This window comes from Oncorhynchus mykiss, chromosome 8 (genome assembly GCF_057628025.1).
Source record: "Oncorhynchus mykiss isolate SJ-2025 chromosome 8, ASM5762802v1, whole genome shotgun sequence".
Lineage (NCBI taxonomy): Eukaryota > Metazoa > Chordata > Actinopteri > Salmoniformes > Salmonidae > Oncorhynchus > Oncorhynchus mykiss.
In genome coordinates, this window is record NC_143029.1 from 22,471,246 (window position 1) to 22,498,226 (window position 26,981).

General features: G+C 41.2%; 1 protein-coding gene and 1 long non-coding RNA gene across 15 annotated transcripts; one reads left to right on the plus strand and one right to left on the minus strand.

The window, feature by feature from the left end:
- On the minus strand, positions 1 to 18,119 carry ttc13 (tetratricopeptide repeat domain 13). 12 transcript variants are annotated; one of them, XR_016497672.1, is made up of 23 exons: positions 17,768 to 18,119; positions 17,010 to 17,104; positions 16,786 to 16,861; positions 16,617 to 16,687; positions 16,321 to 16,386; positions 15,965 to 16,057; positions 15,498 to 15,614; positions 15,293 to 15,403; positions 15,098 to 15,180; positions 14,810 to 14,951; positions 10,486 to 10,660; positions 10,227 to 10,383; positions 9,908 to 10,038; positions 9,494 to 9,626; positions 9,230 to 9,322; positions 9,010 to 9,093; positions 8,851 to 8,920; positions 8,485 to 8,594; positions 5,104 to 5,207; positions 2,388 to 2,467; positions 2,174 to 2,252; positions 1,974 to 2,053; positions 1 to 1,876 (listed from the first exon to the last, which is right to left on the minus strand). XR_016497672.1 is itself a non-coding variant. In XM_021611958.3 (23 exons), the coding sequence occupies exons 1-23, from the start codon at positions 17,970 to 17,972 to the stop codon at positions 1,762 to 1,764; spliced, it is 2,499 nt and encodes an 832-aa protein (XP_021467633.3). In that variant the 5' UTR covers positions 17,973 to 18,119; the 3' UTR covers positions 1 to 1,761. The 12 variants fall into 12 exon arrangements, 5 of the variants coding, with proteins under 5 accessions (XP_021467633.3, XP_021467632.3, XP_021467631.3 ...); XR_016497671.1 differs by having other exon boundaries at positions 8,485 to 8,591; positions 8,851 to 8,935; XR_002474420.3 differs by having other exon boundaries at positions 8,851 to 8,935.
- Positions 18,041 to 25,404, plus strand: LOC110529604 (uncharacterized). 3 transcript variants are annotated; one of them, XR_016497677.1, is made up of 6 exons: positions 18,070 to 18,225; positions 18,934 to 19,052; positions 19,555 to 19,776; positions 20,275 to 20,418; positions 20,919 to 21,115; positions 24,259 to 25,404. It is a non-coding gene; the product is annotated as an uncharacterized LOC110529604 (long non-coding RNA). The 3 variants fall into 3 exon arrangements; XR_016497678.1 differs by lacking the exon at positions 18,934 to 19,052; XR_016497679.1 differs by lacking the exons at positions 18,934 to 19,052; positions 19,555 to 19,776; positions 20,275 to 20,418 and having other exon boundaries at positions 18,041 to 18,225.
- The last annotated feature ends 1,577 nt before the right edge of the window (positions 25,405 to 26,981 follow it).

Here is a 26,981-nt window from a genome sequence, read left to right on the forward strand (position 1 = left end):
TTTGTCAACCAATTGTATTGACCATTGAACATCCCAATTCCCTAAAATCTCCACAGATTTCTTTCCTTCAAGTTTAAACTTCAAGCTGGGACATATGCTTAAAAATCCACCTTAGCGCTTCAATAAACATAGCCAATTCACCCAGTGCAAAAAAAAAAGATTAAAACAAAACTCCCAGCCATTCAGCACTAACATTGATTCGGAAACATTATGATAAAACAGTTCTTCCAAAAAATGAAATAAAAGTTAAGGAGAGAACTGAAAATTGTTGTTGGTTATTTCTTTTGATCCTCTGGAGCTCATTACGTAAGGACTCAGGCAGGCAATGCATAATTTATTCTGTCATTCACAAAATTCTTCATGATTGGTGGGTCCCCTGCGGGACATTGAACTAACGTAGGATAATGCGATTAGCATGAGGTTGTAAGTAACAAGAACATTTCCCAGGACATAGACATTCCCAGGACATAGACATTCTGATATTGTCAGAAAGCTTAAATTCTTGTTAATCTAACTGCACTGTCCAATTTACAGTAGATAATACAGTGAAAGAATACCATGCTATTGTTTGAGGAGAGTGCACAGTTTTGAACATGAAAAGTTATTAATAAACCAATTAGGCACATTTTGGCAGTCTTGATACAAAAATTAACAGAAATGCAATGGTTCATTGGATCAATCTAAAACTTTGCACATACACTGCTGCCACCTAGTGGCCACAATCTACATGGCAGCTGGGCTGGTATAATACATGGCCTTTCTCTTGCATTTCAAATACAAAGAAAAAACCAAACGTTCTTTGTATTATCTTTTACCAGATCTATTGTGTTATTCTCCTACATTCATTTCACATTTTCAAAAACGTCAAAGTGTTTTCTTTCAAAAGGTACCAAGAATATGCATTACCTTGCTTCAGGGCCTGAGTTACAGGCAGTTAGATTTGGGTATGTCATTTCAGGCGAAAATTGGAAAAAAAGGGTCCGATCCTGAAGAGGTTTAATTTTAAGGGTAAGTGGGGAACATACAAACTGAACACCAAAGCTTGTCCTCACATGAAGAGGTTCTTCAGAGCAGTTGAACAAACTCCCCTTAATGTATCCCTGAACATTTGTTCAAATGTTGTGTGTGGGTAAGACCATTATTAATTATTTTAAAACATTTTAAGGAACAAATAAACAGAGAACAGCAACAAGACAGAAACAGATGTCTCAAAATAAGACCAGAGGACTATTGTTGTGTGCTTTCCCCAAAACAAGTTTGACCTAACCTAAAACCAACCCTGCCTCATGCCCTTTATTGGTCAAGTTAAAATAAATTACTGAAAAAGGCAATGCCAAAGAGTGACATTCTCCACAATCGCACCATCGACAAGACTAAATAAAAAGATTGCTTGAGTTTTCTAAAAATGTTCAAGTATCCCAAGTGGAATAGAATAGCCCTGAAGGAAAGTTTATATCTTAGAATCTCCTCCCCCACTTTCTCTGCTTATAGACAGAGTTTTTAAAAAGAAAATAGTTTTAATTTTAGAGCCAATCACAATCGAGATTACCTCCCATTCAAATCAATTATGCTTCTTAGCTTTTACATACTAGACCCTACTAGGGTTTTGCTGGTATTGCATACATATCTGAACAACATGGAGTTCCCATAAATCATGTTTAGACAGACGCTGTGCTTTGGGGGTTGAGCTTGGCCAGAGAGACTATGAGCAGAGAGAGTGGACAGGGAAAGTGGCCCTTGTTCTCATCAGGAGAAGTGGTGTTAGGACTTCTTTGGACAGTGTGATGTCGAGTCCGTGTTGAGGACCTCTATCATGGTTCTAGTCGTCTGGAACGTTTCTGCTACCGATGGAAGACTCTGGTACCACAATGGTAGGCTGAGGTAAAAAAAAAAAAAAAAGGTTATCAACACAATAATTGACCAACTTATGATGTGGTTAAAGTTGATAACAGTGGGCACACCAAGCTACTCACCTCTTTAAATTCATCCAGTTTTTAGCTGTTTTACTAAAGCTGTCAGGACTGTGTGTTGTCATGGCTTCAAAATCAACCAACTGAAAAAAAACAAGAAAAATACTTAAACCAGGCACATTGTTACAACATTGATACCACCACTGGGAAATGTAACGTATTAGAATGAAGTAGTGCAGAGTAGAACAAAACGCCACTATTACCTTCCCTTTGGGGATTCTGCCTATCACCTCCTTTCCACTGGCCATCAGTGCTCCCATGACAACAGAGTATGCCACAACACTGAAAAAAGGGAAATAGAGACAACTAAAAACCGCTTCACAAAATTAAATCACCATTCAGAGAAGACCAACTGAAACACATGCCTTAACATGTATTGATGGTTATAGCAGAAAATATGATCTGGACAAAACTTACCTGGACCCTCTGGAGAGGGGCATAAGGTTACAGAAGTAGTAAACCAGGGAGAGGATTAAATTACACACTGCATCTGCATCCTAAAAGATAAAAACAAAAACACCACAATTCATGCTACAGGGTCCACTTAGAGGTAATATCATTACACAATGATGATGTGGCCAGTGACACATTGCTTCTTGAAAGTCCAATATCTTGAAGGCTTGACCGCTGACTTCCAAACCTTTTGGGACTTTATCAAGAAAAAAATACAACTCAGCAAAAAAAGAAACATCCTCTCACTGTCAACTGCGTTTATATTCAGAAAACTTAGCATGTGTAAATATTTCTATGTACATAAGATTCAACTGAGACAAACTGAACAAGGGGGGGGGGGGGGGGGGTCAAAATCAAAAGTAACAGTCAGTATCTGGTGTGGCAACCAGCTGCATTAAATACCGTAGTGCATCTCCTCCTCATGAACCAGATTTGCCAGTTCTTGAAGCGAGATGTTACCCCATTCTTCCACCAAGGCATCTGCAAGGCCCTAGCCCTCACCCTCCGATCCAGGTCCCAGTCGTGCTCAATGGGATTGAGATCCGGGCTCTTCGCTGGCTATGGCAGAACACTGACGTTCCTGTCTTGCAGGAAATCGCGCACAGAACGGCTGGTGGCATTGTCATACTGGAGGGTCATGTCAGGATGAGTCTGCAGGAAGGGTACCACATGAGGGAGGAGGACTTCCTTTAACGTGAGGAAAGACTCCCTTTAACACACAGCGTTGAGATTGTCTGCAATGACAACAAGCTCAGTCCGATGATGCTGTGACACACCGCCCCAGACCATGACAGACCCTCCACCTCCAAATTGATCGGTAGGATAGTCAAGAGTACAGGCCTCGGTTTAACGCTCATTCCTTCACACTGAACGCGAATCCGACCATCACCCCTGGTGAAAAAAAACGTGGCTCGTCAGTGAAGAGCACTTTTTACCAGTCCTGTCTGGTCCAGCAATGGTGGGTTTGTGCCCATAGGCAACGTTATTGCCGGTGATGTCTGGTGAGGACCTGCCTTACAACAGGCCTACAACCCTCAGTCCAGCCTCTCTCAGCCTACTGCGGACAGTATGAGCATTGATGGAGGGATTGTGCATTCCTGGTGTAACTCTGGCAGTTGTTGTTGCCATCCTGTACCTGTCCCGCAGGTGTGATGTTCGGATGTACCGATCCTGTGCAGGTGTTGTTACACGTGGTCTGCCACTGCGAGGACGATCAGCTGTTCATCCGGTCTCCCTGTAGCGCTGTCTTAGGCGTGTCACAGTACAGACATTGCAATTTATTGTGCTGGCCACATCTGCAGTCCTCATGCCTCCTTGCAAACATAGCCTTGTAAAAAAACTGACTATCCTACCGATCCTTGACTTTGGCGATGTCATTTACAAAATAGCCTCCAGCACTCTACTCAGCAAATTGGATGCAGTCTATCACAGTGCCATCCGTTTTGTCACCAAAGCCCCATATACTACCCACCATTGCGACCTATATGCTCTCGTTGGCTGGCCCTCGCTTCATATTCGTCGCCAAACCCACTGGCTCCAGGTCATCTATAAGTCTTTACTAGGTAAAGCCCCACCTTATCTCAGCTCACTGGTCACCATAGCAGCACCCACCCGCAGCACACGCTCCAGCAGGTATATTTCAGTGGTCACCCCCAAAGCCAATTCCTATCGGCCACCTTTCCTTCCAGTTCTCTGCTGCCAATAACTGGAAGGAACTGCAAAACTTACTGAAGTTGGAGACTCATATCTCCCTCACTAGCTTTAAGCACCAGCTGTCAGAGCAGCTCACAGATTACTGCACCTATACATAGCCTAACTACCTCATCCCCATACTGTTATCTATTTTTCCTCCTTTGCACCCCAGTATCTCTACTTGTACACTCATCTTCTGCATATCTATCACTCCAGTGTTTAATTGCCATGCAATTATTTTGCCACTATGGCCTATTTATTGCCTTACATCCGTTATCCTACCTCATTTTCACACACTGTATATACACTTTTTCTACTGTATATTTGTTTATACCATGTGTAACTCTGTGTTGTTGTTTGTGTTGCACTGCTTTGCTTTATCTTGGCCAGGTCGCAGTTGTAAATGAGAACTTGTTCTCAACTAGCCTACCTGGTTAAATAAAAGTGAAAAAAAAATGCCTAAGGCACGTTCACGCAGATGAGCAGGGATCCTGGGCATCTTTCTTTTGGTGTTTTTCAGAGTCAGTAGAAAGGTCATTAATTGTTTATGGTTCGTTTAACAAGCATGGGAAAACAGTGTTTAAACCCTTTACAATGAAGATCTGTGAAGTTATTTGGATTTTTACGAATTATCTTTGAAAGACAGGGTCCTGAAAAATGGATGTTTTTTTGTTGTTGCTGAGTTTATTTATGTTTTTGAGTGGATTTTCCCTTTAACAGGTTAGGTAGCCTCATATGAAACAAACTGCTCCACATTTTCAGTGGTAGAGAATAAATCTATCAACACGACAATAGAAAATAGAAAAACGTGCGTTACATCAGATAGGAAAGCAACAGTATGGATCAGATTGTTGAGATGGCATTTAAAAATCGCACAACTGGAAGCCAACACTGACAGTCATAGAAAATAAAACAGAGGGAATAGTGAAGAAGAGAGGGGAAGAGAGAAAGTATACCCCAAGTTCAGTGGACAGCATTAGAGCCTTGCCTTTGGCAGTCAGGTCTTTGTAGATGGACTCAATCTCAGACTGGTACTGCTGAGTGCGCTCCTCTGTGGTCTGGGTCTCCACTGAGAACAGCATGTTCCCCACTCTAAGGTAACACAAATACACACCGTCTGAACAAACACCTTGGTCTCTATGGACATCAACTGTACATACATCAACATTCATCATGGGACAGATAACAAAGCACACTTTGGTGAAAGCTGTAGGGTTAGAGGTACAGTGCCTTGCGAAAGTATTCGGCCCTCTTGAACTTTGCGACCTTTGCCACATTTCAGGCTTCAAACATAAAGATATAAAACTGTATTTTTTTGTGAAGAATCAACAACAAGTGGGACACAATCATTAAGTGGAACGACATTTATTGGATATTTCAAACTTTTTTAACAAATCAAAAACTGAAAAATTGGGCGTGCAAAATTATTCAGCCCCCTTAAGTTAATACTTTGTAGCGCCACCTTTTGCTGCGATTACAGCTGTAAGTCGCTTGGGGTATGTCTCTATCAGTTTTGCACATCGAGAGACTGAAATGTATTCCCATTCCTCCTTGCAAAACAGCTCGAGCTCAGTGAGGTTGGATGGAGAGCATTTGTGAACAGCAGTTTTCAGTTCTTTCCACAGATTCTCGATTGGATTCAGGTCTGGACTTTGACTTGGCCATTCTAACACCTGGATATGTTTATTTTTGAACCATTCCATTGTAGATTTTGCTTTATGTTTTGGATCATTGTATTGTTGGAAGACAAATCTCCGTCCCAGTCTCAGGTCTTTTGCAGACTCCATCAGGTTCTTCCAGAATGGTCCTGTATTTGGCTCCATCCATCTTCCCATCAATTTTAACCATCTTCCCTGTCCCTGCTGAAGAAAAGCAGGCCCAAACCATGATGCTGCCACCACCATGTTTGACAGTGGGGATGGTGTGTTCAAGGTGATGAGCTGTGTTGCTTTTACGCCAAACATAACGTTTTGCATTGTTGCCAAAAAGTTCAATTTTGGTTTCATCTGACCAGAGCACCTTCTTCCACATGTTTGGTGTGTCTCCCAGGTGGCTTGTGGCAAACTTTAAACGACACTTTTTATGGATATCTTTAAGAAATGGCTTTCTTCTTGCCACTCTTCCATAAAGGCCAGATTTGTGCGATATACGACTGATTGTTGTCCTATGGACAGAGTCTCCCACCTCAGCTGTAGATCTCTGCAGTTCATCCAGAGTGATCATGGGCCTCTTGGCTGCATCTCTGATCAGTCTTCTCCTTGTATGAGCTGAAAGTTTAGAGGAACGGCCAGGTCTTGGTAGATTTGCAGTGATCTGATACTCCTTCCATTTCAATATTATCGCTTGCACAGTGCTCCTTGGGATGTTTAAAGCTTGGGAAATCTTTTTGTATCCAAATCTGGCTTTAAACTTCTTCACAACAGTATCTCGGACCTGCCTGGTGTGTTCCTTGTTCTTCATGATGCTCTCTGCGCTTTTAACGGACCTCTGAGACTATCACAGTGCAGGTGCATTTATACGGAGACTTGATTACACACAGGTGGATTGTATTTATCATCATTAGTCATTTAGGTCAACATTGGATCATTCAGAGATCCTCACTGAACTTCTGGAGAGAGTTTGCTGCACTGAAAGTAAAGGGGCTGAATCATTTTGCACACCCAATTTTTCAGTTTTTGATTTGTTAAAAAAAGTTTGAAATATCCAATAAATGTTGTTCCACTTCATGATTGTGCACCACTTGTTGTTGATTCTTCACAAAAAAATACAGTTTTATATCTTTATGTTTGAAGCCTGAAATGTGGCAAAAGTTCGCAAAGTTCAAGGGGGCCGAATACTTTCGCAAGGCACTGTAGAATAACAAGCTGAATCATATTTCAAGCTTTGTATTTCAAGGTTGTTTTTTTTAAAGTCCGAACTGAATGACTAAGAATTCAATAGGTTCAAATAGGGTATTGGATGTTTCAATACTGATCAAAAATATAAAACGCAACAGGAAAAAATGTCAGTCCCATGTTTCATGAGCTGAGATAAAAAAATCCAGAAGTTTTCCATCCATCAAATTTTGTGCACAAATGTCACATCCCTGTTATTGAGCATTTATCCTTTGCTAAAATAATCCATCCACATAACAGGTGTGGCAAATCAAGAGGTGGATTAAATGGCATGATCATTACACAGGTGCACCTTGTGCTGGGGACAATAAAAGGCCACTCTAAAATGTGAAGTTGTGTCACACAACACAATGCCACAGATGTCTCAAGTTAAGGGAGCGTGTAATTGGCATGCTGACTGCATGAATGTCTACCAGAGCTGTTGCCAGGTAATTTAATGTTAATTTCTCTACCATAATCCGCCTCCAATGTCATTTTAGATAATTCGGCAGTACGTCCAACCGGCCTCACAACCGCATAGCACGTGTAACCACTCCAGCCCAGGACCTCCACATCCAGCTTCTTCACCTTCGAGATCGTCTGAGGCCAGCCACCCAGACAGCTGATGAAACTGTGGGTGTGCTGATGTCAACGATGTGAACAGAGTGCCCCATGGGGGCGGTGGGGTTATGGTATGGGCAGGCATAAGCTACGGACAATGAGCACAATTGCATTTTAGCGATGGCAATTTGAATGCACAGAAATACTGTGACGAGGTCCTGAGGCCCATTGTCGTGCCATTCATCAGCTGCCATCACCTCATGTTTCAGCATAATAATGCACAGCCCCATGTCGCAAGTATCTGTACACAATTCCTGGAAGCTGAAAATATCCCAGTTCGTCCATGGTCCACATACTTACCAGACATGTCACGCATTGAGCATGTTTGGGATACTCTGGATCGACGTGCACGATAGCGTGTTCTGGTTCCCGACAATATCCAGCAACTTCACACAGCCATTGAAGAGTAGTGAGAAAACATTCCACAGGCCACAATCAACTTCATGCAAAGGAAATGTCGCTCTGCATGAGGCAAATGGTGGTCTCACCAGATACTGACTGGTTTTCTGATCTATGCCCCTACCTTTCCTTTAAGGTATCTGTGAACAAGAGATGCATATCTGTATTCCTAGTCATGTGAAATCCATAGAAGTTCCCTAACAGAAACCCCTGAGCGCTGAATTCGAATGAACAAAAACATACAATGCATTGAAGTACTTAATTGCTTTCAACTGAGCTGACATAATAAAGTTGACATAATAAAAGTTAAAAAACATAATAAACCGTGATGTTTATCCACGTTAAATTATGTTCAGTGATGAGAAAATGTGTCTCAAATTTCTGTATGATTGGAAAAGCTTAGGCAAACCACTGATGGAAACTATAATGTCAAGAGAGGAGTTTGTTATTAATTTATTAGAACGAAATAAACTGACCTGTCTCCTGTTATGGTGATCGTGAAACCATCATATTCTTTCCCGGGATCTTTTAGACTAGGTACCTTGGAGTTCACTGTGAAGCCATCCCTTGTTTTACTGTTAAACTGCTTCAGGATAAAAATGAAAAGACAGTTGTGAAACTCATGCCAAGTTGATATCTCAATTTGGATGTTTTTGCAATAGACCTTTTACCACATTATATCGTATCTAGCACACCCCACTTAGTCGTTCCTAGGACCTATATGTCCATGAATATATCAGGCCTCAGAGCTATGCCCCCTGGGTCCAGAATCTGAAAACACTATATCATACTATTTCGAGGAGTCAATATTTTCTTATCTGGGTGTTGTTCCTTATTACTACCTTCATTATGGGGAGAAGGTCTTCCACCTTGTCCACATTTTCCAGTGCTAGTCTGACTTCCAGTAGGCCTCTTGGGTTGTATGCCCTGAGGACAATGCATAAGTAAGCCAAGATATTTCTCCAATAGAAAGCTATCTGTATTTTCTTTAAAAGACCCACCCATGGTAAACCAATATTCGATCTTTGATGAAGTTGAGTATTTTCTCAAAATACGCCAAGTATCTTATGTTGATGATCTGTCCTCTGTGAGGCAAAAAACAGGAAAACCACATTATCAAAAAGGATATCTAAAAAATACAACTTGACTCTACAGTTTGTGATCTGTTAGTCTCTGTGTAAATCTATCTTTGAGATGATATGTCATTTTCCTTTAGGTTACCTGATGAGGTTGATATGGTTATTGAACCCTCGGCTGAGACTTCTGGCAGGCATCTGGTCCAGCCAAAGAACAGGCTGGTCTGGATCAGCGATCCTTCACAGGGACAGAACAACAAAATGACTTGACATGAAACATGTATCAAACCTCACAGACTGACAGTAAAGAAACTGCAGACAGGGTGTTGATCGATACTGCAGATGTGCATTGTTGTAATAACGTTATTGTATAGCAACTTTCTCAAACAGTCTCACACCCAAATCTCACCTCCTCCATTTGACAGCTATATCGAACATGTCTCTCCACTGCATCTGCCTGGTTTTGCCATTGACTCGCACCTTTGAGTTGCTCCAGGTGCGCTGCATAGCCTGCATGACCTCTAGGGTCGCCAGACCCATAGCTTTGGAAGTGAAATACAGAACATGTTACATTTCAGAACTTTGAAATATACTGTTATGGAGCTACCGGACTTAAGACATAGGATGGGATCAGAGATGACGTATTCCAGAAAGAAAAAACAACAACCTTCATACCAGCATGCATAGGGTTTTTTAACAAGTTCAGGGCTGATACGAGTACATTAAAGTTATAGAGTTACTTAATCTGATTTCAGCCGAGAAGGTACACAAGAGGACAACAGATTTTAGTATGAATTCTAATGTGTCTAGGTGACTCACCCACCTCTGTGTATTCTGCGATTTGGAAGAAATCCTGGTGTATTGTATTGCATAAGGGCACCAAGGTGATCAGCTGTGCAAATGAGCTTCTGAACTTCAGTGTTGTAGCTTTCAAAGTTCTGAGGTAGAACATCCCTACAATGACAAGGCATGAAACAAGATCAGTTACAAATGGGTTGAATAGCACAAACACTCAGTAGGTCCATGTCAACTACAGTAACTGAGCCTACTCTATAACTTATCAGTTAGCCTATACCGCAATGCTGGCAGAATATATAGAACTGTGTTCAGTCAGAAGCAGGTTTATATCCCTTAGAACTCACTTAATATGAGGCTGCAGTCCTGGCTGCTCCTCATAGTCTTCTATTAGAAAAGGGAGGTTTTTTGCCCAGTGGTTTTTGAAGTTTCCTGGAAGATCCTGATCAACATTGTATTCTGCCACAGGTATGTCAAGATGTGAGTGCAAGTAGCGAGAGTATTCTGTGGGGGGGGGGGGCATGAGAGAGGCAAGAAACGATCAAAGATAAAACATTCAGCTTCAGGTTGAAATGTTAGCTGAGAGGTCATGAATGCTGCACTCACCTCTGAGGTATTTCACTTTGAGATACTCCGAGCTTGCTTTCTGGCCCAGCAGAGGGTCGTTCAACATGACTTTCGTCTGAGCCTTGATGCCTTCATAGAACTGCCCCATAGCCACGTGGCTCAGACCCTTCATGTACTGACATACCTCGTTGTAGGGCTCCAGCTGTAGACATCTCTGCAAAACACAATTCAACATGAAAGTGTTGCACATCAAGTCCAATGACACACATAGGTGTAATAACAAAAAAAGGGAAGGAACCTCAAATTCACACATACAATTCTGACTCAAAGTGGATATTACTGCAGATCGCTGATGACTGTGTGAACGGCCTGCGGGTGACGGCTCTAGACTGATTAATCATGACCCCACCAAGCCACATTCTCCACAGGTAGTGTGGGAAGCACGTGACACGGTCCTGTTAGCTGATGTGTTTTATTTAACTAGGCAAGTCAGTTAAGAACAAATTCTTATTTACAATGATGGTCTACCCCAGGCCAAACCCGGACCAATTGTGCGCCGCCATATGGGACTCCCAATCACGGCCGGATGTAATACAGCCTGGATTCGAATCAGGTACTGCAGTGACGCCTCATCACACACACACTTGAAGTCGAAAGTTGACATACACTTGGGTTGGAGTCATTAAAAGTTGTTTTTCAAACACTCCACAAATTTCTTGTTAACAAACTAGTTTTGGCAAGTCGGTTACGACATCTACTTTGTGCATGACACAAGTCATTTTTTAATTGTTTACAGATTATTTCACTTATAATTCACTGTATCACAATTCCAGTGGGTCAGCAGTGTCTTTGCAGTAATTCGACCATGAAGGCCTGATTCACAGTTTCCTCTGAACAGTTGATGTTGAGATGTGTGCTACTTGAACTCTGTGAGGCATTTATTTGGACTGCAATTTCTGAGGCTGGTAACTATAATGAACTTATCCTCTGCAGCAGAGGTAACTCTGGGTCTTCCTGTGGCAGTCCTCATGAGAGCCAGTTTCATCATAGCGCTTGATGGTTTTTGCTACTGCACTTGAAGAAACATTCAAAGTTCTTGAAATGTTCCGTATTGGCTGACCTTCATGTCTTAGAACCAGCAGCATACCACTGCTGGCTTGCTTCTGAAGCTAAGCAGGGTTGGTTCTGGTCAGTTCCTGGATGGGAGACCAGATGCTGCTGGAAGTGGTTTTGGAGGGCCAGTAGGAGGCACTCTTTCCTCTGGTCTAAAAAAATATCCCAATGCCCCAGGGTAGTGATTGGGGACACTGCCCTGTGTAGGGTGCTGTCTTTCGGATGGGACGTTAAACGAGTGTCCTGACTCTCTGAGGTCATTAAAGAGCCCATGGCACTTATCGTAAGAGTAGGGGTATTAACCTTGGTGTCCAGGCTAAATTCCCAATTTGGCCCTCAAACCATCACGGTCACCTAATAATCCCCAGTTTACAATTGGCTCATTCATCCCCCTCCTCTCCCCTGTAACTATTCCCCAGGCCATTGCTGCAAATGAGAACGTGTTCTCAGTCAACTTACCTGGTAAAATAACTGATAAATAAATGAACTTCTCTAGGGTATTTGGGACGCTAGCGTCCCACCTGGCCAACATCCAGTGAGATTGCAGAGCGCCAAATACAGAAATACTGATTATAAAAATTCAGAAAACAAAAAATCTTTAAACCTATGTAAAATATGAACTTCTTGTGAATCCAACCACGGTGTCAGATTTTAAAAATGCTTTACGGCAAAAGCATACCTTAAGATTATTTGAGAACATAGCCCAGCAGACAAATCATTACAAACAGTAACCAGCCAAGTAGAAGTTACACAAGTCAGAAATACCTTACCTTTGATGATCTTCATATGGTGGCACTCAGAAGATATTCATTTACTCAATAAATGTTCATTTTGTTCGATAAGGTCTCTTTATATACAAAAACCTCAATTTTGTTTGCGTGTTTTCTTCAGTAATCCACAGGCTCAAAAGCAGTCAAAACAGGCAGACAAAAAAATCAAAATTGTATCCATAAAGTTCATACAAACATGTCAAACGATCTTTATATTCAAACCTCAGGTTGCTTTTAGCCTAAATGATATATAATATTTCAACCAGACAATAAAGTTGCAATATAAAATGTAAACAAGAAAGGCACACTCTCGGGATTGCGCATGAAAAAGCTCTGTGACACGGTAGGGTCCACTCATTCAGACTGGTCTCACTCCCTCATTTATCAGAATACAAGCCTGAAACAATTTCTAAAGACTTGACATCTAGTGGAAGGCATTGGAACTGCAATTTGAGTCCTAAGTCAATGGATACTGTAATGGCATTGAATAGAAAACTACAAAACCAAAAGAAAAATCCAATCAGTAAGTAGTTTTTCTCAGGATTTCACCTGCCAAATCAGTTCTGCTATACTCACAGACACTATTTTAACAGTTTGGAAACTTTAGAGTGTTTTCTATCCAATATACATATCATATCTCCTGGGCCCGAGTAGCAGGCCGTTTAATTTGGGCATGCTTTTCATCCAAAATTACGAATGCTGCCCCCTACCCTAGAGAAGTTAAAGTAATGATGGACTGTCGTTTCCTTAGCTTATTTGCCATAATATGGACTTGGTCTTTTACCAAATAGGGCTATCTTCTGTATACCACCCCTACCTTGTCACAACACAACTGATTGACTCAAATGCATTAAGAAGGAAATAATTTCCACAAATTAATTTTTAAGAAGGCACAACTGTTAATTGAAATGCATTCCATGTGACTATCTCATGAAGCTGGTTGAGAGAATGCCAAGAGTGTGCAAAGCTGTCATCAAGGCAAAGGGTGGCTACTTTGAAGAATCTAAAATTTATTTTAATTTGTTTAACACTTTTTTGGTTACTACATGTTTCCATGTGTTATTTCATAGTTTATGTTTTCACTATTATTCTACAAATGTAGAAAATAGTAAAAATAAAGAAAAACCTGTGAATGAGTTGGTGTTCTAAATTTGACCGGTAGTGTATACATTTTTGTCATTTAACAGACACTCTTATCCAGAGCAACTTACAGGACCAATTAGAGTTAATAATAATATTCATTTGGTGGTTGCCTATATTGGTGTTTTTTGCATATCGCAACTCCCCAAGACACCCTCGGAGAGTGGGGTCACGGCATGGTCAGCCATTATAAAAAAGGTGAATTAAGGTTAAGTACCTTGCTCAAGGGCATATCGGCAGATTTTTTACCTAGTCGGCTCGGGATTCAAACCAGCGACCTTTCGGTAACTGGCCCAACAGTCAGAGTGTGGCCTACATAACACACATTCCTGTCCTGCTAAGCATTCAAAATGTAACGAGTACTTTTGGGTGTCAAGAAAATGTAAGGAGTAAAAAGTACAATATTTTCTTTAGAAATGTAGTGGAGTAAAAGTAAAAGTTGAGAAAAATATAAAGTACAGATGTACTGTACAGATGTACCATTGTACATGACAACTAGTAGTGTGTTTTGAGTTTTCACTTCGTGTGGTGAATTATCCCCAAAATAAATTAGCCTATGATATTAGTACACAAAAAGATGTAGGCAAATTCATCTATATTGAACCACAAATGTCAGAATAGTGGAGCCCTATTTTAACAGTAAAATATAAAAAATCCTAATTGTCAACCCACAATTCATGACAATTACTGGATTAGCTTGCACATCAAAATATCTTGAATCATGCCTTCCTGCTTGGACATGTTAGCTGAAACAACTTAGTTATTGAATAGCCTATCATCTCAGTAGTCTATTACACCGTCTAAAGCACTGTGAATGACTTCATAAGGTGATTCATAATTTGTTCCATTGTGTGATGCCACAGGAAAAAAAATTGGTGCGACCAAGTCAACTGAAAGAGTTAGGGGCACCAGTGCCACCAGAGGAAAATGCTAATCTGGAGCCCTGTCAAGAGATGTGATTTTTAATCTGCTGCTGAGTAATGTGTTCTGCTGCCAATTGGGCTGTTGGAAAGAGAATCATGTGATAGGATGTTATGCAGAAAAATATGTTGGTAGGACAAGGCTATGTTTGTGCACATGGAAGTCAGTGATTTATGTTTACTATAGGTTAATGAGGCAATAAAAATGTGATGTAACTAAAATGGCCCACTGTCTTCGTCCTTTTGACAATAACTAGACTAAATAATTATTCAAATTACAATAATTTGACTAAAACTTTGATATTTTTGTCAAAATGACTTAAGACTAAACTACATAAAAACTATTTTTAGTTATCACTTGTAATGTGTGGTCGACTGATTGTGTCAGGAGAAAGAAGCTGTGTGTTACATGGCCATTACCTTGAAGTTGCCGATGGCCTCCTGGAGACTGCCGTGGTGGTATAGCATCATGCCTCTCAGCTGCAGAGACTGGATGTGGTTCTGGTTGAGCATCAGGGCTTTCTGGAAGCTCTCCATGGCTGCCTCAAAGTCCCCCAGCTCCCTACAGACACACAAAAGGGATCAATTACTGCACTGGCCCATGAGTGCAAAGGCCCTGAGTTTTTCCTGACTAGGAAGAACTCAGGGCCCTAACTTTGAGGCACATTGGTTGAAACCAAAGCAAGTCATAGAGCATCCCCACTGTACCTGTAGGCCTGTCCGAGACTTTTGTACGCATCTATGAAGTCAGATTTTAATTTCAGGGCCTCCTTGAATGTTTCAATGGCTTCCTGGATCGGAGACAAAACTGTATCGTAAACGTGCAGGGATATAACCAAAAACTGGTTATATTGGCAGTACTCAAAGTTGAGCAACTATGGTTTTCTACAAAAATGTCTATACCTTGAGCATTCCTCTGTGGAAGAAGGTTAGACCTCTGTATAGCATGGCAATGGGCTGGTTTTTCTTCAGATCCAAAGACTGTTGAAAATCCTCCATAGCTGCCACATAATCCTATTTAGAGAAAACAAAAGCCTATAAAACCCACTGTGTGAACTGAACCCTATATCAACACTCATCAGAAACTTTAATACATTGCCAGTCTGACCTCGGAAATGAAGAGCAGAGTTCCTCTGTGTCTGTAGAGGCGGGCGGAGGGCTGGAGCTGGATGGCTTTGGAGAGATCACTCAGAGCCTCACTGATCCTTCCAAGAGGAGAAAGAATCTGCAAGCACATTATACAAGTAAAACTTGATAGTCAGAGACTAATATACTTTCCCATCATTTTACTTGTGTGGGGGGGTTCAATGGTCTAGTAACTAGGCTACGTCAAGGCATACTGTTAATACAACAGTGGTTTCCTCCTGTGCAAGAGTTTTTTTAATGCCTGCTTGAGTGAATACCACCGCTCTCACTAATTTGTAACAATTTTGCATGTGGTGACATAGAAACCTGCTCCATTCAAAGAGAAATACAATTCAAGCATGATAGTGAACCCCCCAAAAAGCCAATACCCTAACACAAGGTCTAACACAACAGAGGGTCAACCCATAACAGGCTTAGCATTATCCTCACCTCTGCCCGCTGTTCGTACACCTCAGGACGGTTGGGCTCCAGAGCGATAACTCGGCTTAACTCGAACAGCGCCAAGTCTGCATTCTTGATGTCCTTCCATAGAAGAAAAGAGACAGTGTCACCTCCATTGGACACACTAGGACAAAAAAGCACCACTCTCAGCCTTTATCAATCACATCCACTGATACGCACACATGCTAACTGCTGAGTAGGGTCCCCAGGAGAGGCACTCTCATAACCAAAAGGCTGCGCAGATTTGATTTTTATGTGTCACAATGAAAATATTGGCTAACTGAATAGAACTTCTGGTATCAATATTATGTGAACTCCAGTATCATGCTAATGTGATCACTTGCCTGCAGACTCTTTTTCCCGTATGCTATCCCTCTCCCGTAGATGGCGCTGACCACCTCTGGATCCCCCTACACCAGAGCACAACAAACACTGATAAGAAATGTGCCCTTTATTGCAAATGCAAACCACACGGAGAAAGAGAAAAGGTAATGTAATGTAAATTAAGTCTGTGTCTCTCTACTATTCATGTATATGACTAAATAAAATAATATTCCTTAATCAAACTGTCAAGTAAGCCAGCCCAAGACATATCTACGGATGTGTGTTGTAATTCATGCATCTATGAATGTTAACCAACCTGTAGTAACAAGGAGAAGTGTTTAATGGCCTCATCGTAGAGTCCATTGCCAATAAGAACATATCCTATAGCTGCAATGAAAAGAAAATGAGAGTCAAGCAAAAGGGCATTGATAGCAGAAATGTATAGCATGCACTCCACATACCAAACTCTTACAGGATTAACTTACCAAGCTCCTCATTTGTGTTGTGGTTGTCCACTGCAAATGGGAATCTTTTCTGCTCTATGAACAACTTGGCTTGGCTCTGATTGAAAGAAGATCATTGTAGTTAGGTACACATTCAGTCTCCACTGTGAAAACAAAAGGGTCATATTCCACTACAATGACGAGTCAGCCAAACAAAAATGCCAAGGCAAACGCATTGAGATCTTAGTGAATTCTGTTCATTTCACCAGGATTTTCTCTGCGTTGAGAGAGAAAACAGACTCGCATGGCGGGTTGCTTCCTTCCTCACAGTCTGGGCTGTCCAACTGTAGAATGGAGGACTCTGTGGGGAAATATACAGCATCAGAACCAACACAGCAACCCGACTGCTGCCAACTTGGTCATTATGGGGATAGATAAGGATCACAAACATTTGCAGGCTTCTTACCTGATCTGCAATGAAGGGACTGGTCACATCAAATACTAATATTTTATTGTTGATTGATTCATAAAAGCCTTAACTACAAGCTTTGTGATTATTCATTATCCTAGATATTTTGATTCAGTCACAGTTCCAATGTAATTAGATTTTATTTGAATACATTGATTGTACATTCCAATACAGAACCTGTGCAAGCAAGACAACCGCGTGCTTTGAGTTGCGCTCTGGGTTACGTTCACGCGCAGGAAAGACGCGCAGCATGTACTAGCTGACATTGTGTATAAAATGTATTTAGGTGAGGACATCATAACACTGTATTATTAGGGGAACTGAGGACATTGTCGAAGTATTATTAGTACTATTAAATCTTGAAATATCAGTTGAGGTGCCTCTGATTCTACCCTGACCTTTACCATCAAACCCTAACCTCTACGAGAGCGGGTAATATCCCTCGCTTGCTAGCTCGTACAGTAGCCAACCTCCTGTCAACGGGTGCGGAAAAAGAGAGCTTTTGCTAGCTAGCTACATTTACACAGCGAGTTACGAGGACGTGGCAAAACTTACCGCAATCACTTGCGTATTCCTCCCACTCTGACGGGGAGCTGCAACCATGTTTATGCAGTTCGCTATTAAAGAAAGTAAGTGTAGAGAAGTGTTCAGTGGAAAATAAAGCACGGGATAAATACAGAAATGAGAGGCATACCACAACAACACCCCGGCAAGCAGGTGCCATGTTGTGTTTCATGTGAGAGGAGGAGCGCGGGAGCATTGGTAATGTAGTTCCCGGGTACCTACGCCCCCTTTCGACCCAAACCGCTAGCCAAACTGCAAACGACTACATTTCCCGACCAATCATGCATAAATCCAGGAAGTCAGGTTCCTCAAGCTGGTCGCTTATCGTTGCCAAGTTGCCAACATAAAACAGAATGGCAAATGGGTTCTTTAGATGTTTTGAATGCAATAAGGACGCGCACGAGCTTCGCAAAGATTACAGTAATGGGATCTTGAAGATAATAATATGTGTGAGTTGAATAGCTGGCCCATATTCATTTACTGATTTAGATATTACCTAACTGATGATGCTAGGCTAGCTAGAAATTAAGGGAGCTGTCACTGCCAGCGGTGTAGTTAGCTGGGGTTTTGTTTTTCTATTCAAGTTATTAGCTGACATTTCTGGTTAGAGGTTGGGTCTCTAACCTTAAAACAGATAAAACAGTAAGCTGTCTATCTAGTTTAGCCATAGAAGCTAGAGAAATGCTTGGTGTGGAGTGCCTGTTTTATCCCTTTCATACACAGACCAAAATCCCACTAATTTACCATGCCTGCGTTTTTATAACAGCCATTTCGTATATCTGAAAGGGGTAGGGGGTAAAAAACGTGGAAAAATAAAAGCCACCAAAAGACCTCGACATGATTCCTGGATAGACCATGTAACCAAAATATAGGTGTCGGGTCTGTGTGAATGGTTCTCTGCTTTTTGCAGGTAAATTCATTAACACTTCCATTGTTTAACACCTCCCAAATTTGAACTGCAAACAGCCCCCATGGTTTAACAACACCCCTCCCAATTTGCCAGGTACCCACTGATATGTAAAAGGTTTATACCTGCAATTCAGTGGTAAATAAGGGACTGTTTGAACAGGGGTCATATAAACATTGCCATATATTTTTTTACAGGTAACATACCACATCTTCTGTCTGAAATGGGTAAATGTCTCTACTTCTTTCAGGAATCCTTCCAAAGGCCTGTGGACAAGTACATTGAATATGATCAGTCATTATTCTGATTGGTGCCATGTTATGCTAAACTCAAGCCTTCACACACATTCTGTTCAACATTACATTGAATGTATGTACAGTAAGACACTCAAATAACGATTCACCAGAGTCAGATTACAGTGCATGATTTCAAAAATGGATGAGACTTGATGCATGTTGCGTTGCATTTTCATTTTCTCTGCAGAGAGACACAAGACATGATGGTATGTCTTATTGATGGTTTCCTCTATAGATTCACTAGAAGCTGTGTGTGTTTTGCCTGCTGTGTGAGTTCTACCTGAGGTGGTCACAAATGCAGGGATTTGAACAGAACAATGACCCTGCAGACATCATTAGATACACCAACGAATGGGAATGTTTGGGATGGCAGCTCTTGGTGTATTGCTCATGGAAAAAGCACATTATTACTATAACAACTCATGCACTCATCAACAAACATGCATATGACAATGTTAATATCAATGTTTCCAAGTGTGGTTGAAGTGACAAATTCTGCTTTCTTTTCACAATGATTCCATACAAATTACAGTCTTCTGCTGGTTGGTACTGATTTCATGTTCATTTGTCTACAGAATTGGGTGCGTTCTCTGTCGGAGTGCTGTCCTTCCTTTAGCTGGTTTAGATGCTGCTTGGCTAGGACTTTGAACTGAGCTTAATGCTGAAAACCATCCTGCTGTCCAGCTATGGCAACATTCTGCTCATCCCTATAGTCATATGGGAGCATGACTATTCCCCGCTCTGTTTCAACCTCATCAAACTGTTTGTGCTCACGTCCAACTCTCAGGCTATTAGAGGTACATTAGCCAACTCCTCCCTCAGTGTACCAATTCTCCCATTAGAGTCACTCACATTTAGCGCCATCTCAGTTCCTGTTAATTCAGCGAATTAATTGGGTAGAAAATTGATTGAAAAGTTCTCATAACTCATTATTGATACTAGTAAATAACCTACTTCACACATCGAGCCCCATATCTATCTACTTTTCACATCAGTCATGTTTTATTAAAATAGAAACCATCAGCTCACAGGGTAATGATTAGGAGCAGGAACATTGATGTGCACCAGCAGATGGCAGCTCATACACCTAGCTTGAAAATCCATGTTCGAACATGAATTCTGTTATTCTCTAGAGTTACTAAATAGTTATAAATGGTCCCAAAATTGTCCAAAACGAATCCATTCATTCACTAAAACTGCATTACCATTATACTTAGTTTTTTTCAGCCAACAATCAGGCCCACAAAGCAAGCATTAGTCTCTGTGTGGCCCTTGTGGTTTTTCACAATACACAGGGTAATGGCCCTTGTCGTGCTGCTGGTCCAGTTTTTGCATTTCTGCCTGCGGCTATGGAACCCTGACCTCTTCAACAGTTGTGCTACCTTGTCCTGGAGCTGCGGTTTCCACCCCCCCTCTCAACCTCTAAATGCTCGGCTATGGTAAGCCAACTGACATTTACTCATGAGGTGCTGATCTGTTGCACCCTCTATAACCGCCATTATTATTATTTGACCCTGTTGGTCATCTATGAATGTTTGAACATCTTGAAGAACGATCTGGCTTTAATGGCCATGTACTATATTCTCCACCCGGCACAGCCAGAAGAGGACTGGCCACCCCTCAGAGCCTGGTTCCTCTCAAGGTTTTTTCCTAGGTTCCTGCCTTTCTAGGGAGTTTTTCCTAGCCACTGTGCTTCTACGTCTGCATTGTTTGCTCTTTGGGTTTTAGGCTGTGTTTCTGTTTAAGCACGTTGTGACAACTGCTGATGTAAAAAGGGCTTTATGAATATATTTGATTGATATTGGATTTCTGTAGAATTCATAGTTTATTGTACTGATGGCAGTATTTCTCAATTCTACATGATGTGAAGTTGTTCAAAACAAGTACTTTTCCTGCATATTGTCATGTTTGTGTTCTGATCATTTCCTCTCTTCTCCAGTCATTCTATACTGCAGCAGAAGGCTCTCCCCGCTGGCTGTGTGTGTGGGTCTGCTATTGGAGACGTGCATAGCCCAGGCATTTCAGACACTTCCATGGAGCATACCGGACATCCTGCCGTTCCAGTGACCTGTTTCAGGCCGGTCCTAAAGAACACACTGTTACAATGGCGCCTATTATACCCGGGACCAGAGAGCGGTGAGGGGAACTATCAGTGCTGTGTGGAGTGTGCCTAGTCATATAGTCAAACACTGACAAAAACCTCTCTGTTGGTATTGGAGTTAATAAGGATACTGGGCATTCCTGAGGCTATTTGTGAAATACTTACCACCTTAGAAAGGACATATTGAACACATTCTTTAATCTGTGCAATGCCAAAACCCACAGGCTGTGTGTAAAGCAACAAATATTTTGATATGGAACAGATGTGTGTGAGAGAGAGAGAGAGAGAGAGAAAGAGAAATCAAACGTATTGCCTTGAATGCTTTATTTCATTGAAGCTGTACAGTAAAAGAGAGCAATACTCTCTTGGTGATGCAGCCTATATGATTAAGTATAGGAGCTGTGGAATAATAAGCATTTGACACATGTTCACAGAGGGTGGCTTTACAGTGCCTTCAGAAAGTATTCGCACCCCTTGACTTTTTCCACATTTTCTTGTGTTACAGTCTGAATTTAGAATGGATTAAATTAAGATATTTTTGTCACTGATCTACACATAATACCTCATAATGTCAAAGTGGAATTTATAAAAAATGAACATCTGAATATCTAGAGTTAGTAAGTATTCAACCACTTGTTATGGCAAGCCTAAATAAGTTCAGGACTCTGTTCAATAATAGTGTTAAACATGATTTTTGAATGACTACCTCATCTCTGTACCCCACACATACAATTATCTATAAGGTCCCTCAGTCGAGCAGAGAATTTCAAGCACAGATTCAACCACAAAGACCAGGGAGGTTTTCCAAAAGAAAGGCACCTATTGGTAGATGGGTACAATTTTTAAAAAGCACACATTGAATATCTCTTTGAGCATGGTGAAGTTATTAATTACACTTTTGATAGTGTATCAATACACCCAGTCACTACAAGCGTCCTTCCTAACTCAGTTGCCGGAGAGAGAAAAAAGGCTCAGGGATTTCACCATGAAGCCAATTGTGACTTTAAAATTGTTACAGGGTTTAATGGCTGTGATATTAGAAAGCTGAGGATGGATCAACAAAATTGTAGCTACTCCACAATACTAACTTAATTGACAGAGTGAAAAAAGGAAACCTGAACAGAATACAAATATTCCAAGACATGCATCCTGTTTGCAACAAGGCATTAAAGTAATACTGCAAAAAAATGTGGCAAAGCAATTCACTTTTTGTCCTGAATACAAAGTGTTGTGTTTGGGACAAATCCAATACAACACATTACAGTGTATCACTCTCCATATTTTCAAGCATAGTGGTGGCTGCAACAGATTATGGGTATGCTTGTAATTGTTAAGGACTGGGGAGTTTTTCAGTATAAAAAAGAAATAGAATGGAGCTAAGCACAGGCAAATCCTAGAGGAAAACCTGGTTCTGTCTGCGTTCCACCAGACACTGGGAGATGGCCAAAACTATACTGGAATAGCTTACCAAGAAGACAGCGAATGTTCCCGAGTGGCCGAGTTACAGTTTTGACTTAAATCTGCTTGAAAATCTATGACAAGACCTGAGAATGGTTGTGCTTCTGCAGAGTATTGATTAAGGGGTTTGCATACTTATGTAAATTAAATATTTCTGTATTTAATTTTCAATAAATTAGCAAACATTTCTAAAAACTTGTTTTTCAGTTTGTCATTATGGTGTATTGTGTGTAAATGACTGAAAAACAAAATACTGGCTGTAACACAACAAGATATGGAAGAAGTCAAGGGGTATACTTTCTGAAGGCAATGTATATGCTAAGGTCCCTTGAGACCTTATTGGTTAAGTAGTGCATACACAGAGCCTTTATATTTTTTCTGACCAAAGCCAGTTGCTTTGTTGGTGTTTCTTAACTGTATGAAGCACACTAATGTCCTCCGAAAATGCTATTATTGTATGCAGACAGAGCCTGAAGTCAGTGTGAATAAAATAATATTTTTGATTACTCACTGTTTTGTCCTTAGAGATTTTTCGAACTGGTCTTATCTTTTGTTTCTCCTTTTTGTACAGTGATCAAATGTTTAATGTTTAATTTTTGTCATTCCTGCCATAACTCGGTTCAGGATTCATGTTGTGCTCAGAAGTTGTAACAAGCCTTTACATCGTTGAGTGAACTATGCTTTGAAATGTTTTGTTTGGTATCCTTACAAGGATACCTCAAGTGGATCTGAGCATCTGTCCGTGGATGGTCCAGGATGACAAATAGTCATTGTTTTTAGACTGCCTTGCAAGCACATGGAATAAGGGGAGAAAATAGTAAGGGGAGTATCTTGAATGAATAGTGAGAATCGGTACCTTATCCAAACAACAAGGCATGTCAAGTGGATGGAAATGTAAACAACAATGCTAGAACAGAGATTAAACACCACATGTTCCCCGGACACATACTGTACGCTAATGTATCAAGTAAATTGGCGATGTGTATTCTAAAGAGCAGTGGCGGTCACTTACGGGAAATGTGTCATTTCAAATAAATAATCTCTAATGCCTGACGTGCTGACCCAGCCCGGTGCCTTCAAACAGGGGGAATGTGTTATGAAAGGCATCAGGTGTTCGCGGGTAATTGTAGATCCATGTTTTGAAAGACATTCCACTGCTTGTGAAATCAAACTGGTTTCAACCCCTGTAGTAAGCCTTGGAGACAGGCAGCTGTCTCTGCCTGGCCGGTTCCCCCTTCTCCACTGGGATTCTCTGCCTCTAACCCTATTACAGGGGCTGAGTCATTGGCTTACTGGTGCTCTTTCATGCCGTCCCTGGTGGGGTGCGTCACTTGAGTGGGTTGAGTCACTGACGTGATCTTCCTGTCTGGGTTGGCGCCCCCCCTTGGGTTGTGCCGTGGCAGAGATCTTTGTCGGCTATACTCGGTCTTGTCTCAGGGTGGTAAGTTGGTGGTTGAAGATATCCCTCTAGTGGTGTGGGGGCTGTGCTTTGGCAAAGTGGGTGGGGTTATATCCTTCCTGTTTGGCTCTGTCCGGGGGTATCTTCGGATGGGGCCACATCCCCTCCTGTCTCAGCCTCCAGTATTTATGCTGCAGTAGTTTATGTGTCGGGGGGTCTAGGGTCAGTTTGTTAAATCTGGAGTACTTATCCTGTCTTATCCGGTGTCCTGTGTGAATTGAAGTATGCTCTCTCTAATTCTCTCTTTCTTTCTCTCTGTAGGAGGACCTGAGCCCTAAGACCATGCCTCAGGACTACCTGGCATGATGACTCCTTGCTGTCCCCAGTCCACCTGGCCGTGCTGCTGCTCCAGTTTCAACTGTTCTGCCTGTGGCTATGGAACCCTGACCCGTTCACCGGACGTGCTACCTGTCCCAGACCTGCTGTTTTCAACTCTCTAGAGACAGCAGGAGCGGTAGAGATACTCTAAATGATCGGCTTTGAAAAGCCAACTGACATTTACTCCTGAGGTGCTGACTTGCTGCACCCTCGACAACTACTGTGATTATTATTATTTGACCATGCTGGTCATTTATGAACATTTGAACATCTTGGCCATGTTCTGTTATAATCTCCACCCGGCACAGCCAGAAGAGGACTGGCCACCCCTCATAGCCTGGTTCCTCTCTAGGTTTCTTCCTAGGTTTTGGCCTTTCTAGGGAGGTTTTCCTAGCCACTGTGCTTCTACACCTGCATTGCTTGCTGTTTGGGGTTTTAGGCTGGGTTTCTGTACAGCACTTTGTGACATCAGCTGATGTAAGAAGGGCTACGTAAATTAATTTGATTTGAAGCACACATGCTGAAAGTGTTCCAGCAAGCGTGTAGTGAGTGCAGCATTATTCAACCTGGTGTAGTGGTAGATCATGAGCCTGGATAATCAGTTTAGTATAACAAGAATCACATCAGAGCTATTAGAATGTTGAGACCAGTGCATAAATGTGCTGTTAAAGGGAAACAACATTTGAGTCATTGGGACAAAAGATGTCATGGAGAATAGAGAATTTGCGGTTGTAATTCTCTATCTCCGTGAAGGAGATGAAGAAGAGCTCAGTGTAAGCTCATGAGGATAGTGCCAGCCAGGTCCAGGGCTCAGAGAGTAAAAGTCAGACAGGATCACTGAAGGAGGGCTGACTGTTCTGTGCCAAAGCTGGGCTGTAAACTCTCAATCAGCTTTTCAAAACCCTCTGGACAAGTTAACCAAGGTTTCAGACAGCACATCTGTTGACACAATAAAGGTCATATGTGCTTCTAATCACACAATATTTGATTGCCAGTAATGTAAGTGTTCATCAACAATTGTTTGATGTTTTTAGTTTTGTGTTCATCATATTTCTGAATAAAACCAAACTTCAAGGATACATCTGAAAATTCCTGAGCTGTATTAGTTTTCTGGCGTTAGCAGAACCAAGGGAATTTATTGGTGTTATTTCCCATTAATTGCTCAAGCTTTGTGGTGAGCAGTGTGTTTGTGGTCTGTGAATGTTGGCACAGCCCAGTTGTACATAGCCCATTGCTTGTGTTGTAAACTGTCCCACCCCAGCGGCAGAATTACACATACCTTGGATTTGCTTTCAATCAAGATTATGTTAATCTACCACAATCTCTTAAACAGGTGCTCAGCCCAGCACAGAGGCATGTTCACTACAGGCTGCATTCCAAAAGGCAGTGGTGTAAAGTACTTAAGTAAAATTACTTGAAAGTATTACTTAAGTAATTTTTGGGGTATCTGTACTTTACTATTTATATTTTTGACAACTTTTACTTTCACTTCACTACATTCCTAAAGAAAATTACCTACTTTCTACTCAATACATTTTCCTGAAACCCAAAAGTACTTGATACATTTTGAATGCTTAGCAGGACAGGAAAATGGTTTAATTCACACACTTATCAAGAGAACATCCCTGGTCATCCCTACTGCCTCTGATCTGGCGGACTCACTAAACAAAAATGCTTAGTTTGTAAATTATGTCTGACTGTTGGAGCGTGACCCTGGCTATCCGTAACTTTAAAAAATAAGAAATGGTGCTGTCTGGTTTACTTAATATAAGGAATTTGAAATGATTTATACTTTTACTTTTGATACTTAAGTATATTTGAGCAATTACATTTACTTTTGATACTTAAATATATTTAAAACCAAATACTTTAAAACTTTTACTCAAGTAGGATTTTACTGAGTGACTTTTACTTGAGTCATTTTCAATTAGGGTATCTTTACTTTTACTCAAGTAGGAAAACTGGGTCCTTTTTCCACCACTGCTAAAAGGGTTACTTCATGCTAGTCAATATTTACCCCTACTTCTCCTTTGAATACAAGTAGCTCATATTGTACTCTAAGGGACACACGCTGGTGTATGAAGTGTGAGTGTGTGAAGAGGGGATTCATTCAGATCTGCCTTAATTTTAGCTGCCCAGCCGGATTGGTTGCTTTATAACGATGGTTGACCGTTGCTCTCTGTCTGTGAGAAGATACAGTAACAGGGTAACTATCTGAGGGTCCACCAGTGTTGATCACATGACTTGTCTACGGAGCCTTGACCTGATAAGAAAACACTTACATAGCCATATTGTGCAATAGCTCTCTACTTCACCTAAACTGCAAATTCCAGAAGCTTTGCTTCTTAGTTTTCAGTATGAGATAATAACAATGTTACCTTCAGCTGTACATATAAACTCAGCAAAAAATAAACATCCTCTCACTGTCAACTGCATTTATTTTCAGCAAACTTAACGTGTAAATATTTGAATGAACATAACAAGATTGAACAACTGAGGCATGAACTGAACAAGTTCCACAGACATGTGACTAACAAAAATGGAATAATGTGTCCCTGAACAAAAGGGGGAGTAAAAATAAAAAGTAACAGTCAGTAACTGGTGTGGCCAACAGCTGCATTAAGTACTGCAGTGCATCTCCTCATGGACTGCACCAGATTTGCCAG